Below are 16,872 nucleotides of genomic sequence, written 5' to 3'. Positions count from 1 at the left end.
GAGGAATTCTGCTGTACGAACGCAATCAGATCGTCTGCTAGGGATCTTTCTTCTTGCTACATCCTCGTAGTCACCATTGCAAGTCTCTAGTTCATGCCTGATTGTTTTTACTGTATTCAGGGAGCATTGGGCAGCAGTCGTAATATCCTTATTTTGATGGCGGGCACGAATCATCATGATACAAGTTATTCTCTTCCATGATTCAGGTGGGTTCCAGCTATCCATCCTTTCTGACATCTTGTATATGAATGAAGAAGGGTCCAAACTTTTAAATGAAGAGAAGTGTGTGTTAATACATGTAACTTACGGAAAAATATAATTAATTATAAATATGTCAAATTTATCCCGAACACCCTGTATATACACAGAATAATAAGGACTAAAATATTACTATTACTATTACTATTATTACGGGCAACTCCAGGGAGTCATTAGACTCATCGAGGGAGGCCCCAAATCATATTCATCACAACTATCTGACATTCATACAGTATCTATCATACCTCGCCTTAAACTCATTCACTGTCACAGCATCCACTACAGACTCAGGGAGCGCATTCCACTCATTCACTACTCTAAAAGTAAAGAACCCAGCTCTAACACCTTTACTAACCACACTTTTGCCCAGTTTCCATGGATGTCCCCTAGTCCTCCCACAACTAGCCCTGTTCTCAAAAATATCTTCTGAATTAATTTTATAGAAACCTTTCAGTAATTTGAATGTCTCAATCATATCTCCCCTCCTCCGCCTATCAACCAATTTTTGCAACCCACAAATCCTCAACCTGTTCTCATACGGTTCATTCCACAGACCTGCTATCATCTTGGTCACTCGCCTCTGGATCCTCTCCACCTCCTCCCCATCAAGAAGAAACCTAGGTGACCAAATCTGAGCACAGTAGTCTAGATGGGGTCTTATCAAGGCTCGATAGAGAGGAACAATAACCTGCTTGTCTCTGCTTGTCAACGTATTCTTCAGCAACCAAGTGATTTGATGAGCTGTTTTGGTCACTTTTGCAATGTGTCCCCTAAATTTCAATTCCTTATCCACCAACACTCCTAAATCTCGTGCCTCATCAATTTCCTGGAGCTGGGTTCCACCAATGCAGTAAACTGCCGCCAATCTTTTCACCCCAAAATGCATAACCTTACATTTTGCCACATTAAACTGACATCCATTCTCCTTAGCCCAGACCTCCAATCTATCCAAATCATCCTGCAAAATTTTGACGTCATCTGCATTCACTATTGCCCTACCCAACTTCGCATCATCCGCAAACAAATGAACTGTTCCTCTCAGATCATTTCCTATATCATTTATGAACAAATTAAACAGCAGTGGTCCAAGAACAGATCCTTGTGGCACACCACTAGTCACAGGCCGTCCTGTGGACTCTACTCCTGAGTAAACCACTCTCTGATATCTCTCCGTCAACCACCCTCCTATCCATCTCACCAACCCTATGTCCATTCCCATATGCTGCAATTTACTGATTAGAATTCCATGTGGAATCCTGTCAAAGGCCTTGGCAAGGTCCAGCAGAATCACCGTAAACCCATTACCCTTATCCAGTTCAGCCGTCACTGTGTTATAATACGTGAGCAAGTTACTGAGGCATGACCTACCCTTCACAAAACCATGCTGTCCCCGATACAGTATCCCATTTTCTTCTATCCAATCTTGTATTTTCCTCTTGACTATTTTCTCTAAGACCTTGACAATGATTCCTGATATGCTAATCGGTCGGTAATTTACAACAGCAGTCTTGGAACCACCTTTATGCAGTGGAACTATTTTCCCCTCTTTCCACCCGCTCGGGACTAACCCAGACCCGAGACTCAAATTAAACAAAATGGTCAAGGGTACTGACAAATCTTTAGCTGCTTCTCGTACAACACGAGCTGGTACACCATCCAATCCCACAGATGTATTGACATTGAGGTTATGCAATAGACTACTCACCTCCACTTCATTAACCACAATTCCCGTATAATCTACTGGTTTATTCGTTTCTGCAATGTCACCACCTGGATGATATACTTTTGCAAAGTGCTCACTCAGTAACTCAACTGATTCAGTTACCTCCCTACCATCGGCATTCTTTAAAATCAATCTGCCATGTACATTTTTCCTTTTACTTGCTACATATCTAAAAAACTGTTTAGGATTCTCTTTAGCCTGCATGGCCAATGTTCTTTCAAAATCCTTTTTTGCTTTTCTTACCACACTCGTCACCCTTCTGGCCTGCGCTTTATACCGTTCATGTGCCTGCCGGTCACCCTTCTCCTTAAATTCCCTCCATAGTTGTTTCTTTTTTTGCAACTCAAGCTTAATGGTGTTATTCATCCATTTAACCCCTACTTGATTTATTATTCGGACTCTAGGTATACAGTCAGCCATTGCTTCATGCAAGCACTTCTTAACTACCTCCCATGCACTATCAACTTCTAGTCCTTGCAGTTGTACATGCCATGGCACTGAACCAATCAAACTCCTAAGCTTGTCGTACTTTCCCGCCCGATAATTCCACATGTACCCTGTCTTAATTGAAAATTCTACACCTTTAGCTACCTCCCAAGTTAAGACCCTATGATCACTCTCACCGATTGGTGGCAATGTGGTCATATTTGTTACAGCCAAATCCTCAGATGTAATTACTAGGTCAAGCACTCTCTGACCCCTAGTATTTTCCATTACATGCTGTCGCAGATAGTTATCCCTTAATAACCGCATAAAATCCAGTTCCTTCCTCCCGTGTGTCCTCTCCTCACTCCAATCAATGCGACCATAGTTGAAATCTCCCATAATAATCACCCTCCTTCCACCCATTTCTTCTATTTGCTTGTGCATACTGTCACCACCATCTTTTCCATCACCTGGTCTATAGCAGCACCCAATTGTATATTTAGTTCTGCTAGCCACAATCTCACACCAAATGGCCTCAAATGTGCTCTTTTCTCTATCCTGCAATTCAACTTCTATTCTCCTTGGCTGTAGCTCATCAGCTATCATCAACAATACTCCCCCCCCCCATTTTATTCTCTCTGTCATTCCTGAACACACTATACCCATCACATTCAATCCCACTAGTTATATCATCTACAGTCAGCCATGTTTCACTAATACCTATAACCTGTGGTCTGGAAGTGCCAACCATGGCCAAAAACTCTTCCTTCTTGTTCCTAATACTCCTAGTATTAGTGTACATGAATTTAAGACCCCCATTAGCCCCAACCCTACCTTGATGCCTTATATTAACTATCCTACTCTGATTTGTTGTCCTTATTTGCTCTGGCATATTATATTCATTCTTACATTCAACTGCCTCCATAAGGACTGTATCTCTACCCCCCCCTAACAAATCTAGTTTCCCTGAATTTGCACATCCACTACATTCAGCAACACTTTCTCAAGTCTTCTTACACCGTAACCATTCAAATGCAAGCCATCCATCTTATATAGATCCTTTCGCCCATCAAACTCACTCCACACATCCACAAATTCCACACCACTCGTCATACATAACCCACGCATAAAGTCATTTGCAATTATAGCCCTCCTTTTAAACATTTCACTGTCATACCGTGGCAAAAGACTAATCATTCTAACTCTCTCACTCTTTTCTTTTGCTACCTCAAACAATTCATTCAGGTCTTCTATCATTTCAATTTTATCTCCTTTCAAATCATTCGTACCTGCCACAACAATCATTTCTTTCACCCTTTCCTTTTGCTCTCTAATAGACGCAGTTACGTCCTTTATGGTCGCACCAGGTTGGTACGATTTTGTCAAGTCCTCTACTAACACACCTCGTGCTAACGAGTCTCCATACAGCACTCTATCCTTCATTTTGTTCATGTTCACATTCATACGTCTATTTTTCCTGTCATACCTTTTATTATTGGTTGGTTCATTCAGTCTACTTTTGTTCATGCACTCTAGCTGCTGTTTTGCTCTTTCTATCGCACTATTCAACAACGCGATCTCACTCAATGCATCTATCTCATCTTTTTTGTTCTCTGAGAAACCATTTATACTATCATTCACACTTTCTACATTCACACTCTCACAATTTTCATGTACAACCTTGCCGTTTCTTGTCATATCCCTATTTCCTTCATTTTGAAGGTTGACAAAAATATCACACTCACGATCCGAAATACACTTCAATTCCGCATTCTCCCTACATTTTCTACACACATTCAATCCTTTATCATCATCTAACCACACTCCGACCGCACTCCGCAAAGCGTACATTTCACAGCTAGTACACTGACTCATTTCTTTTATGCTACCGTTCTTAGATAACGATGGCGAACCTTCATTACTGGCCGCCATTTTCCTACGCACAGGTGCCATATTTATCTGTAACGTGTTTTGTCAAATTAAACGTTATAACACACCAAAAATAGACGCACTAAAATACGCAAGGCAAACAAAACAAAACTACACAATATTAAGTAATTTGTATCGATAACTGAAAATGATACTTATCTTATCTGGAGCTTGCACGAACACTACTCATTACGAATTCATCTAGCGGCGACTTCCGACATAGATTATGTTATAAAACACTTAGTACACTAACCACGTTAATAAAGCTCTAATAATATACCAAAATTATTGAATCCAAAACACCAAAACAAAAAAAATTGAATCCAAAACACCAATAAATCAACAAAAAACACAAATCTCTCAGGAGCTCTCCGATAGCACGACCGTTCACCAGCTAGACTCGACAACGACTAAAATATACACTTTTAAGTTAAATATCTAAAAATTTGGATGTTTCAAGAATCTTAATAGCTGATCACAAAACTCTTGGTAACAGTTTTCAGAATAGAAAAACATTAAAATGCAATTTAGTATCTGTTGAAAGAAAAAAAAAAAATTCTGATTATAATTGTGAAATCTTATGTCTACAAAGGGATAAAAACTAAACGAACCGGCAAAATGATTTTAAGCATACTGCACATTTAAAAAAAGGTTTCCATAGAGAGGATTCACTCTTGCCCTTGTATGAGGAAATATTAAACTAATATTTTTACAAACTAAATATAAAATTATGGAATGTAAATTTAAATCAGTGCAGTGGTGCTGAAACTCTGATAATTTCAAATTCTATTATAACTATTATCCATCTCTCCCAATAATGTTCTGCACAACATCTTCCATAAGAAGCTTGATAGATATGCATTTGTAAGATATGATGCCAGAGATTACTAAACCCTGATTTCCTCCTTTTAGGAACCACTCTGGGTCAAAATTCCTTGGCACATTCTGTTCATTTCATTTGCTGCCTTTTACAATTTCCTCATTACGATAATGACTCTGATCTCTTTGATTATTTATTTATAAAGGGCGATTTTATACAGTCTAATTATCCAAACAAGAGATCATTTTCCTTGGAGATTTTAAATATCATTAACTCAAACTGGCTGCTCTCTCTAACTTTTCATATTAAGTTGGAATATCATTAACTCAAACTGGCTACTCTCTCTAACTTTTCATATTAAGTTGGAAGACATGCCCTTATGTTAGTAATAATCTAACAAAAATTATCCATCTACAACCAGAATACCAGAGAAGTCTGGTCATTTTCTTAACCAACTCTTCCTCCAAATACACTACAGATTTCAGGTCTCCTGGTAACTAACTTTATCCATATTTGCTTTTCTACAGATCAACCTTCACCAACTTGTCTCAACTCTGTGCTCAATGGAACTCAAATGGTACCAAATGGGATCATCTCTGGGATTTCTACAGTTCTTTTTCATGGTTGGATTACTCATGCTGCTCTCCTGATCCAAATGCCCGATGATTAAACAACTGAAATAATTCATGATGGGCCTTCTTCCACTGACAATTAATCATGCCCTAGTTTTCCAAGAAGTATGCCAAAGTAATCCATAAAAATTCAGCATCTTCAAAATGGCTACAGACAAAATCTCCAGCTTCACACTAGCCTATTATAGTCAGCAACATCTGTAAAAAAAAGCACACCCTGCACAAATATCATTCAACCATTTTATCATCATCATCATCATCATCATCATCATCAAATTCTGCCATGTACCCTCAAGGGGTGTACAGGATATGACAGTACTACATGAAAAAATTACATCATTACTAACTTCCTATCTACAATTTTCCTCCAAATCAGTCTGTTACTTGTCAAGACTCCAACATTATCAGATCTTATATTTCTATCGTCTAAGGCACTTTGTACCGTATCAATCCACCTATATCTTGGTCTTCCTCTGGGTCGTTTTCCTGCCAACCTGGCAGAGAACACTTGTTTTGCTAATCTTTCCTCTCCCATTCTATTTAAGTGACCATACCATCTGAGATTAGCTCTGCTAACGCATTCCTGGATGCTGACAATGTCAAGTTCTTTCCTAATATCCTCATTTTTAATATGATATTGCCATTGATGCCATCTGTTCACGCCTCTAATCTTTCTCAGGACTCTCATATCTGCGGTCTCTAGTCTTTGGTCAAGTGTTTTACTTCTGACCCAGCTCTCAGATCCATAAGTTAAAATTGGTTTGAACACAGTCTTGTATACAGCTAATTTAGTGTTCCGACTAATTTCTTTCTTATTCCATATGAATTTATTCAATTGACTTCCCACGATACCAGCTTTGCTGATTCTGTTGTCTATTTCTATATTTAGTTTACCATCTTCAGTAAAAATTGTGCCTAAGTAGCTAAAATGTTTTACTTGTTCCACAGGTTCTCCATTCACAACACAGTTGACATTTTCAATGATTCTGCCTATTTTCATTGTCTTTGTCTTTTTATTGCTGACCTTCATACCATATCTATTACAACAGCTATTCAATTTAGTCAGAGAATCTTGCAGACTTGTAGCGGATTTATTTAGAAGTATAACATCATCCGCATAAAGCAAAGAGCTGACATTAACATCTCCAATTTTGATATCAGGTTTAATACCACATTCCTTCATAATGTGATCCATATAGATAATGAATAACAGAGGGGATAATGTACATCCTTGTCTCACACCAGATTTAACATTAAACCATCTTCCTGTACTTCCTTCAATTCTAACTGCTGACTCACAACTCAAATACAGACTAAGTATTGCTTGATATAATGCCCCATTGACACCATATAACTGCAGCGTATTGAATAGCTTCTCTCTTGGCACCATGTCATATGCCTTTTCCAAATCAACAAAACTTAAATACAGATCTTTGTTATATTCCCATGCTTTCTCGACTATTTGTCGTAAAGTGAAGATCTGATCCTGACAGCCTCTATTTGGCCTGAATCCAGCTTGTTCTTCACCAAGCTTTTCTTCCACAATTCTTCTCAACCGTTTCTCAAGTATACTTGCATAGATCTTGCCAGGAACACTCAGTAGGGAAATACCTCTGTAATTCTCACATGCAGTTTTATTTCCCTTTTTATATATGGGTACTATGAGAGCTCTACTCCAATCATCCGGAATTCGTCCCTCTGTCCAGGCTTTCTGAACTATGCAGTGCAGCCACTGTAAGACTCTTATACCACCATACTTCAGCATTTCTGGTCGAATATCATCTACTCCTGCTGCCTTTCCACATTTCAAGCCTTTGATGGCTTTTTCTACTTCAAGTATGGATATGTATTCCTGACTGCATGCCTGGTCAGTGTTTTTTATCACTGTGCTGTCATCACTGCTTGTTTCATTTAGCAGTTTTTCAAAGTAATTACTCCATACTTCAAGGATATCTTTTTCTCCTGTTTTCATTTCACCTTTATCATCTCTAATTCCTTTTACAGCACTCTTTCCTCCATTCCTAAACTTCTTCAACAACCTCCAGAATATTTTGCCACCTTCTTGATATTTATTTTCTATATTCTTGCCAAAGTCCTCCCATGACTTTTGTTTAGCTAGTTTTACACACTGTTTAGCTTTCTTACATTTGTCTCTGTATTCTGTAAGAGTAAAAGCTGACTTATTTGCCAGGAACTTTTGATATGCTTTCTTCTTTTCCTTCACTGCCTCTTTAACTTCCTGTGTCCACCAGGGAGTTCTGATTTTTTTATCTTTGCACACAACCACACCACATGCCTCTCTGGCAGAATCAATCAATGTTTCCTTCAGAGTTTGCCACTGAATCTCCAAGGTTTGATTCCTGTTCTCAAACTCTTTCATTTTCTTTTCAATAATATTTCTGTATTTTAGTCTACAGTTTACATCTGAGAGCTGCTCAACTTTTATTCGCTTTAAAACTTTCTTACATGTTATTCTTTTCAATATGAAATTCAATTTTATCCTGCTCAAGACTAAATAGTGATCACTTCCAATTTCAAATCCTCTGTACACTCTGGTGTCCTGCACCAGGGAGAAAACATCACTATCAACAATAACATAGTCAATGAGACTTTTCTTATTCCTAGCCTCTTCTCTCCATGTGAATTTGTGCACATTTTTATGTTGGAACATGGTGTTAGTAATAACTAGTCCATGTCCTGAGCAGAAATCCAACAGATATTTGCCATTATTATTAGCTTTGCTCTTTTCTCCAAATTTTCCCAAAATATTTTTGTATGTCTCACAATCATTTCCTACTCTACTATTTAGATCCCCAACAAGGACCAACTTTTCCTTTTTCATTGTGTCAGTTGCTTTTTCTAAAGCCTCAAAAAATTCCTCCACTTCTACCTTAGTAGAGCCTTCTGTGGGACCATAGGCACAAATAAGTCTCATTGTCCAGTTCCCCATTCTCATATTTGCCCACATTACTCTACTTGAGACTGACTGCCATTCAAGAAGATTAGCCTCGTATTTTGTGTTGAATACTATGGCTACTCCTTCTTTTCCTTGATTGTTATTGCCTGAATATAACATTTTGTATTTATTGCTCAGAAAGATCTCACCAGTTTTGGTCTTTTTTGTTTCAGTCACCCCTATTATGTCGATCTGGTACTTATCTAATTCCTCAGCTAGCTCCATTTCTTTGCCATTCAGGCTTCTTACGTTGATAGTACCGATCTTTAACTCTGGTGATGTTGAGTTGGGGTTTGTTTTCAGATTTGTTCCAGTAGCTGACTTTTCGCTGTTCGCCCTGGTTCCCTGGCGAAAACAACGGGGGCCTTGTTTAACCGGGCGACGCCCCAGCCGGCATGAAATTTTGTCATGTTGTACCATCATTTTTTATTTTGGTTTAACCAATAAGAATACAATTTGGTCGGCTAAATCCCAAATTGCCAGCCCATCCTCGTTCGTTCAGTATCCAAGTAGATACCCAACAGGGTGCACCACGAGAAGGTGAGGATTGGACATTAGGTCAGAAGCCCTGGTCGGTTCTCCGCATTCCTTTAAAGGCTATGTGGAGGTCTCCTCTCAGTTATACAGCTTTGACCCTTAAGCACCCCTCAACCATTTTAGTGCCTCACAAAAGGCTTTTGGGTGCAGTTTCTGTCCTTCCACCTCTCAACATCTAGATGGTCCATGGTAATAATAAGGCTGATTTCTCAGCATCAATCTTTTTCCCGCTTTAAACAACCCACTGCCCACCTTCTCTGGTCTTTGATCAGAAAGATATCAGAAAAATTCTTCATGATTTTGACATTAGTAACTCATTTAGTTCAGATGGCATCCTTGCAACTGTGTTCCAGAATTAGCATACATTCAGTATTGCCTATACAAGCTATTACACTCTTGCCAAACAGCATGAAAACAAGCATTTATCCAGCCTGTTCCTTCCAAAAAAAAAGAGATAAATGCCATCTAGTTATTGCCTCCCCACCTTCAATAATACTACTGAAAGTAACAGTGAAGATTATTAAGTGCCAACTTCTTCAATACCTGGAAGCCCAACTCAGTGAATACCAATAAGAATTCATTCATGCTTGTTCACATGATATGATATGAATTTTATGTGAATCCTACATACTACCATTGTGATAGGAGGATGCCATGTTGCAGGACTATCTGTTTGTCAAACTGAGCCATTCCAGGTTAACAGTCAGTGATACCATACTGAGATGGAAGTGCAGGGAGTCAACTGCACTCACTGAATGTGACCATATAGTGCTACGAAGGATAATATATAAAAGCTGCCATTCATTGGCTGACACATTGAATGCAGAGTTGAAGGCATCAACTAGAACATGAATCTGTACAAAAGCATTCTGAACTGATGTTCACAGCATGAGAACCCATGGCAGGACTGCAATATGCAAGCCCCATATTACCAAAATGAAGAGTCATCTTCAGTGGTACAAAGAGTGTGTACAGTGGAATGTGGAAGCTTGGAAGGCTGTGTTAGTAACGAATCACACTTCATCCTCTCTGAGCAGATGGAGGGTGTAGTGGATGTCCAGTGAACATCTCTCACCAGTGTGCATAACCCTAATTATGAAGTTCATAGGTGGCTGCATGATGGCATTATCCTGTTTTTCCTGGTTTGGCATTAGAATTCTGTTGTGGGACCATAAACTTTGTAAGCTCATGGCCCCACATGTAACTGAACATTCTGGACAATGCAACGCTTCCTACTTTGTGGCATTTCTAAGGAAATGACCATTATCTCTTTCAGCAAGACAATGCATGGTGTCATAATGCTGTTGCTGCTGCTGTAACTGCATGGTTCGTGGACATGAACATCACAACACTTGACTGGCCTCCACAGAACCCTGATCTCAACCCTATTGAACATCTGTGGGATGAACTGTAGCATCAGGTGGTCAAGAGACATCCACCCCACAACAGCCCAGCATTATCAAATCTTATATTTCTATCGTCTAAGGCACTTCGTACAGTATCAATCCACCTCTATCTTGCTCTTCCTCTGGGTCGTTTTCCTGCCAACCTGGCAGAGAACACTTGTTTTGCTAATCTTACCTCGCCCATTCTGTTTAAGTGACCATACCACCTGAGATTAGCTCTGCTAACGCATTCCTGCATGCTGACAATGTCAAGTTCTTTCCGAATATCCTTGTTTTTAATATGATATTGCCATTGATGCCATCCGTTCATGCCTATAATCTTTCTCAGGACTCTCATATCTGCAGTCTCTAGTCTTTGGTCAAGTGTTTTACTTCTGACACAGCACTCAGATCCATAAGTTAAAACTGATTTGAACACTGTCTTGTATACAGCTAATTTAGTGTTCCGACTAATTTCTATCTTATTCCATATGAATTTATTCAATTGACTTGCCACCATACCAGCTTTGCTGATTCTTTTGTCAATTTCTATATTTAATTTACCATCTTCAGTAAAAATCGTGCCTAAGTAGCTGAAATGTTTTACTTGTTCCACAGGTTCTCCATTCACAACACAGATGACATTTTCAATGATTCTGCCTATTTTCATTGTCTTTGTCTTTTTATTGCTGACCTTCATACCATATCTATTACAACAGCTATTCAATTAAGAGTCAGAGAATCTTGCAGACTTGTAGCGGATTTATTTAGAAGTATAACATCATCCGCATAAAGCAAAGAGCTGACATTAACATCTCCAATTTTGATAACATGTTTAATACCACTTTCCTTCATAATGTGATCCATATAGATAATGAATAACAGAGGGAATAATGTACATCCTTGTCTCACACCAGATTTAACATTAAACCATCTTCCTGTACTTCCATGAATTCTAACTGCTGACGTACAACTCAAATAAACACCAAGCATTGCTTGATATAATGCCCCATTGACACCATATAACTGTAGCACATTAAATAGCTTCTCTCTTGGCACCATGTCATATGCCTTTTCCAGATCTACAAAACTTAAATACAGATCTTTGTTATATTCCCATGCTTTCTCGACTATTTGTCGTAAAGTGAAGATCTGATCCTGACAGCCTCTATTTGGCCTGAATCCAGCTTGTTCTTCACCAAGCTTTTCTTCCACAATTCTTCTCAACCATTTCTCAAGTATACTTGCATATATCTTACCAGGAACATTCAGCAGGGAAATACCTCTGTAATTCTCACATTCAGTTTTATTTCCCTTTTTATATATGATACTATGAGAGCTCTACTCCAATCATCAGGAATTCGTCCCTCTGTCCAGGCCTTCTGAACTATGCAGTGTAGCCACTGTAAGACTTTTATACCACCATATTTCAACATTTCTGGTCGAAATGAAACAAGCAGTGATAGCACAGTGATAAAAAACACTGAACAGGCATGTAGTCAGGATTACATATCCATACTTGAAGCCATCAAAGGCTTAAAATGTGGAAAGGTATTCCTGACTATATGCCTGTTGAGTGTTTTTTTACCACTGTGCTATCACTGCTTGTTTCATTTAGCAATTTCTTGAAGTAATTACTCCATACTTCAAGGATATCTTTTTCTCCCATTTTCATGTCACGTTAGCATCTCTAACTCCTTTTACAGTACTCTTTCCTCCATTTCTAAGTTTCTTCAACAATGTCCAAAATATTTTGCCATTTTCTTGATGTTTATTTTCTATGTTCTTGTCAACAAAACAAAACAAAACTGTCAAACTAGCTAAACAAAAGTCCTCCCATGACTTTTGTTTAGCTAGTTTTACACAGTGTTTAGCTTTCTTACATTTGTCTCTGTATTCTCTAAGAGCACAAGCTGACTTATTTGCCAGGAACTTTTGATATGCTTTGTTCTTTTCCTTCACTGCCCCTTTAACTTCCTGTGTCTACCATGGAGTTCAAATCAAATCAAATCTCACTATGATGATTTATCTTACCCTGTGAGACAGCAAACCATTACCCTGCTTAATGGAAGACCGAAAACAAAAAAAGTACTCTCAAGATTAGGGTTTCAAGTTTATGCAGTCCTTAGACTACTCAGAGTTAACAGATTTCCATCTTTTATCCAACTGACTGTGAGATAAACTACCCTCTAAATAAATCTTCTTCTTTCACTATGCCTTATTCCATGCTAAACGGGGTCAACACACCGATCTTTAACCTTCCTCTTCCAAGTTCTCCGGTCCAGGGCGTCCTTCGGACTCCATCCTTTCTCCCTAGGATCCTCTGTCACCTTATCCCTCCACCTGAGCTTGGGCCTGCCTCTTTTCCTCCAACTCCATATACTCCACTCGTTTACCAAAATACTCCTCACCCTTCCTCTCTACATGTCCGAATCACATCAGCCTACTTACTTGTATCTTCTTTCCAATTGGTCCCACCTTAACCATCCCTCTGATGTAGTCATTCCTTATCATGTCCTTCTTTGTTACACCACTCATCTATCTCAATATCCGCATCTCTTCTACCTCCATCTTTCTCTCCTGTGCCTTTGTTATAGGCCACGTCTCCGTGCCATGAAGCATGGCCAGCTTCACCACCATCTTATACAGTTTTCCTTTCCTCTTACAACTCACTCTCTTGTCGCACAGGACCCCGCTCATCTTCCTCCAGTTCATCGAGCTGCATGTTCTTCGGTGCTATTTCCTCATTCAGGTCACAATCTCCTCTCGACGACTGACCCAAAGTACTTGAATTTCTTCCCTGAAATTAGCCTTTCACCCTGAAGTCGTATGATCATATCCTCGTCACTCTCCGTTGTCATATATTCAGTCTTCTCCCAGTTAATTTTCATGCCTCTCTCCTCCAATACCTTTCTCCATTCTTCCAGGGTATTTTCAAGCTATTCTCGGGTTGATATGCATAGAACAATGTCGTCGGCAAACAGCATGCTCCATGGTGCCTCCTCCTTGACATCCTCCACTAGTTCATCCATGACCAGGTCAAAGAGGTAGGGGCAAAGAACTGACCCTTGGTGTAGCCCTACGACAATGGGGAACCCTTCTGTCATGCCGACACTAGATCTGACCTGAGTTTCTGTTCCTTCATACATCTCTTTCACCATCCTCATGTACTTCTCCGACACCTCCTTCTTCCTCATACACCTCCATACCTCCTGCCTGGCCACTCTGTCGTATGCCTTTTCCAGGTCTACAAACACCATGTGCAGATCCACTTGCATCTCTCTCTATATATTTCTCCATCAATTGCCTTAGCATAAATATCGCATCCGTTGTCCCTTTTCCTGGCATAAATCCAAACTGCTGCTCACCAATTTGCGTTTCCTGCCGTATCCTCCCTTCAATTACTCTTTCCCATATCTTCAATGTGTGTGACATCAGCTTGATCCCTCTATAGTTGCCACAGTCTTGAACATCTCCTCTTCCTTTGTAGATTGGGACGAGAATACTTTTCCTCCATTCCTCTGGTATCTTTTCCTGTTGGGCTATTTTCCTCATCAGATCCCATAACATATCCACGCCCTCACTTTTCCACACTTCCCCAGGTATCTGGTCTGCCCCCACAGCCTTTCCATTCTTCTTTTTTCTCAGTACCCAATCCACTTCCTCTCTACTTATGTCTTGCACCGGTCTCTCGTTTGCCTCTCCATCCTCACACCTCTCTCTTGGATTCTCCTCATTTAGTAGTTTACGGAAATATTCTTTCCATCTTCCATTTTCCTCCTCTTGTAATACTACTCCTGAGGCATCCTTTATCTGCTTGGCTGATGTTATGTCTTTCGAGGCCTTATCTCTGGCTTTCGCTATTCTCACCAACAGAGCTTCACCACTAATAATGTCTCTAAATAAATAACTACATATAAATCATAATTAAAATATACACATGAATGAAAACAAGAATGTAATTTTCTATCAAGCATAATATAAAATGAAGGGGTAAAAAATCAGTTATTCATATGAATTTCAAAACCTTCACCCATGGTTCAACAAATAAAGGAACTGCAGTTGAGCTAGGTATCGTTTTCAAATACAGCAAAAAGGAGAGCAAATCTAACTAATACTTTTCGAAAAAAAAAAAAAAGTTTCTAAGACAGTTAATTATCTGAAATGCTGATTTCAGTATCTGAAAACTGAAATTTTGCAATTAATGAGAACAAGCAAGAGATAGAGAAAACCAAAATATACCTGGATTAACTAAAATCTATTATTATTACTAACAAATTCTACTAATCTGACTTACCCTTGTTGCATTTCTTCTTTTGTGAAACTGGCTGCTTCATCTCCTAATTCATGTAAGTACATGCAATCCTACAGTGCAAAGATGTTTAAATGAACATTAATTGTATATTTTAAGAAAAAAATCGAACAGTGAATATGAATTTATAAATTAGCACATTGTGAACAAAGTACTATTTTTATAACATAATATCCAAGATATAATTTCAATATGCTTAAGAAATATAATACATTTCTGATATAATTAATGGAAATCATCCCAAAAGAAAGAGAATTAGTAAACAATATTAAAATTGAATGAAACATGAAACAATTACATGAGAATTAGATCATACATAAGTTTAAATTTATCTCATAGCAGAAGTATACTGGTATTTAGGAAACAAAAAAAAAAAAAAAAAATGAAGAGAAGTGATAACAGGATGTTATATGTGAAAATCAGAATAAATTACCAAAAAATGGATGGCAAAATTTGAAGATAACAGACTGAAAATAAGAAATGAAGCAAAACTGTCTATAACAAAAACAGAGAACATTCTGGTTTAGAGAAGCATCCCACAAAAGAAAAACTCTCAAAATATAAGTATCAATTTGTTGCTAGCTAGTTAGTCAAGTACATAGAACAGGAGTAATTCTCTCTCTCTCACACACTCAGAGAGAGAGAGAGAGAGGGGAGGGGAGCTTTCTCAGAAATATATGGCTGCAAATGGCACAAGAAACTTCAAAAATCAATCAGTACATCCTTTTAAAAACTGAATCCAGACATTCATAATTTCTATTCCTTCAAACATTAATGAACTTAAAAAATAATATATACAAATTTATACATCAATTTAAAAAAAAAAAAAAAAAAAAAAAAAAAAAAATATATATATATATATATATATACAGGGTGTTTGGGATAAATTTGACATATTTATAATTAATTATATTTTTCCGTAAGTTACATGTATTAACACACACTTCTCTTCATTTAAAAGTTTGGACCCTTCTTCATTCATATACAAGATGTCAGAAAGGATGGATAGCTGGAACCCACCTGAATCATGGAAGAGAATAACTTGTATCATGATGATTCGTGCCCGCCATCAAAATAAGGATATTACGACTGCTGCCCAATGCTCCCTGAATACAGTAAAAACAATCAGGCATGAACTAGAGACTTGCAATGGTGACTACGAGGATGTAGCAAGAAGAAAGATCCCTAGCAGACGATCTGATTGCGTTCGTACAGCAGAATTCCTCGCAAATCTGCAGGAACAGGTGTTGAAGAACCCTGGCATTGGAATTCGGGCTTTGTTCGTGGAGTTGCTAACTGTAGTCAAGCCCTGGATAACAAGGGTAGCCAATGGTAGGCCGTATGTATGGCAGCAGGATTCGGCCCCTTGCCACACCTCTGGGAAAAGTCAAAAATGGTTGTCTGAAAATTTCTACGACTTCACCAGTCCAAATGTTTGGCCTCCAAACTCCCCAGACCTTAACCCCATGGATTATTTTGTATGGGGCGCAGTTGAAAAAGACACCAATCGCACTTCCAGTAATACAAAAGCCCAGTTAATGGATAAAATTAAAACAGTTTTTGCGGCCCTTCCCAGGGAGACTGTAGCATCAGCTTGTTCGAGGTTCCGAAGCAGAATTGAAGCTGTGATCGATGCTAATGGTGGTTATTTTGAGTAAATCTTATTGATAGTATTGTAATTAACTCTGCCTGTAATGTTTTTTTGTCAATTCATTAAATTTAATAGATACAAAGAAGATTTTCTTTTTCCTTACGAAACTGTCAAATTTATCCCGAACACCCTGTATATATATATATATATATATATAAATTAATTTTAATGTATATATATATATTTTTTTTTTTAAATTCATTTTTTTAAAGTGTATTCAGAAACAATTTGCATTTTCTAGTT

At 38.4% G+C, this 16,872-nt stretch overlaps 1 protein-coding gene across 1 annotated transcript in view; it reads right to left on the bottom strand.

Moving 5' to 3' along the window:
- LOC150095178 (uncharacterized) overlaps positions 1-16,872 on the bottom strand; it is a 251,994-nt gene that overhangs the window by 88,598 nt on the left and 146,524 nt on the right. Inside the window, exon 6 of the mRNA XM_090411216.1 lies at positions 14,964-15,031. Within this exon, the coding sequence (XP_090267342.1) occupies positions 14,964-15,031 (68 nt within the window). The remainder of the gene's footprint in view (positions 1-14,963; positions 15,032-16,872) is intronic.

The sequence above is a fragment of the Typopeltis vanoorti genome, chromosome 21 (genome assembly GCF_054136105.1).
Source record: "Typopeltis vanoorti isolate ZY-2024b chromosome 21, IOZ_Tvanoo_1.0, whole genome shotgun sequence".
Classification (NCBI taxonomy): Eukaryota; Metazoa; Arthropoda; class Arachnida; order Uropygi; family Thelyphonidae; genus Typopeltis; species Typopeltis vanoorti.
Note: the sequence above shows the minus strand (reverse complement) of the source record. Positions and strands in the feature narration are given on the sequence as shown.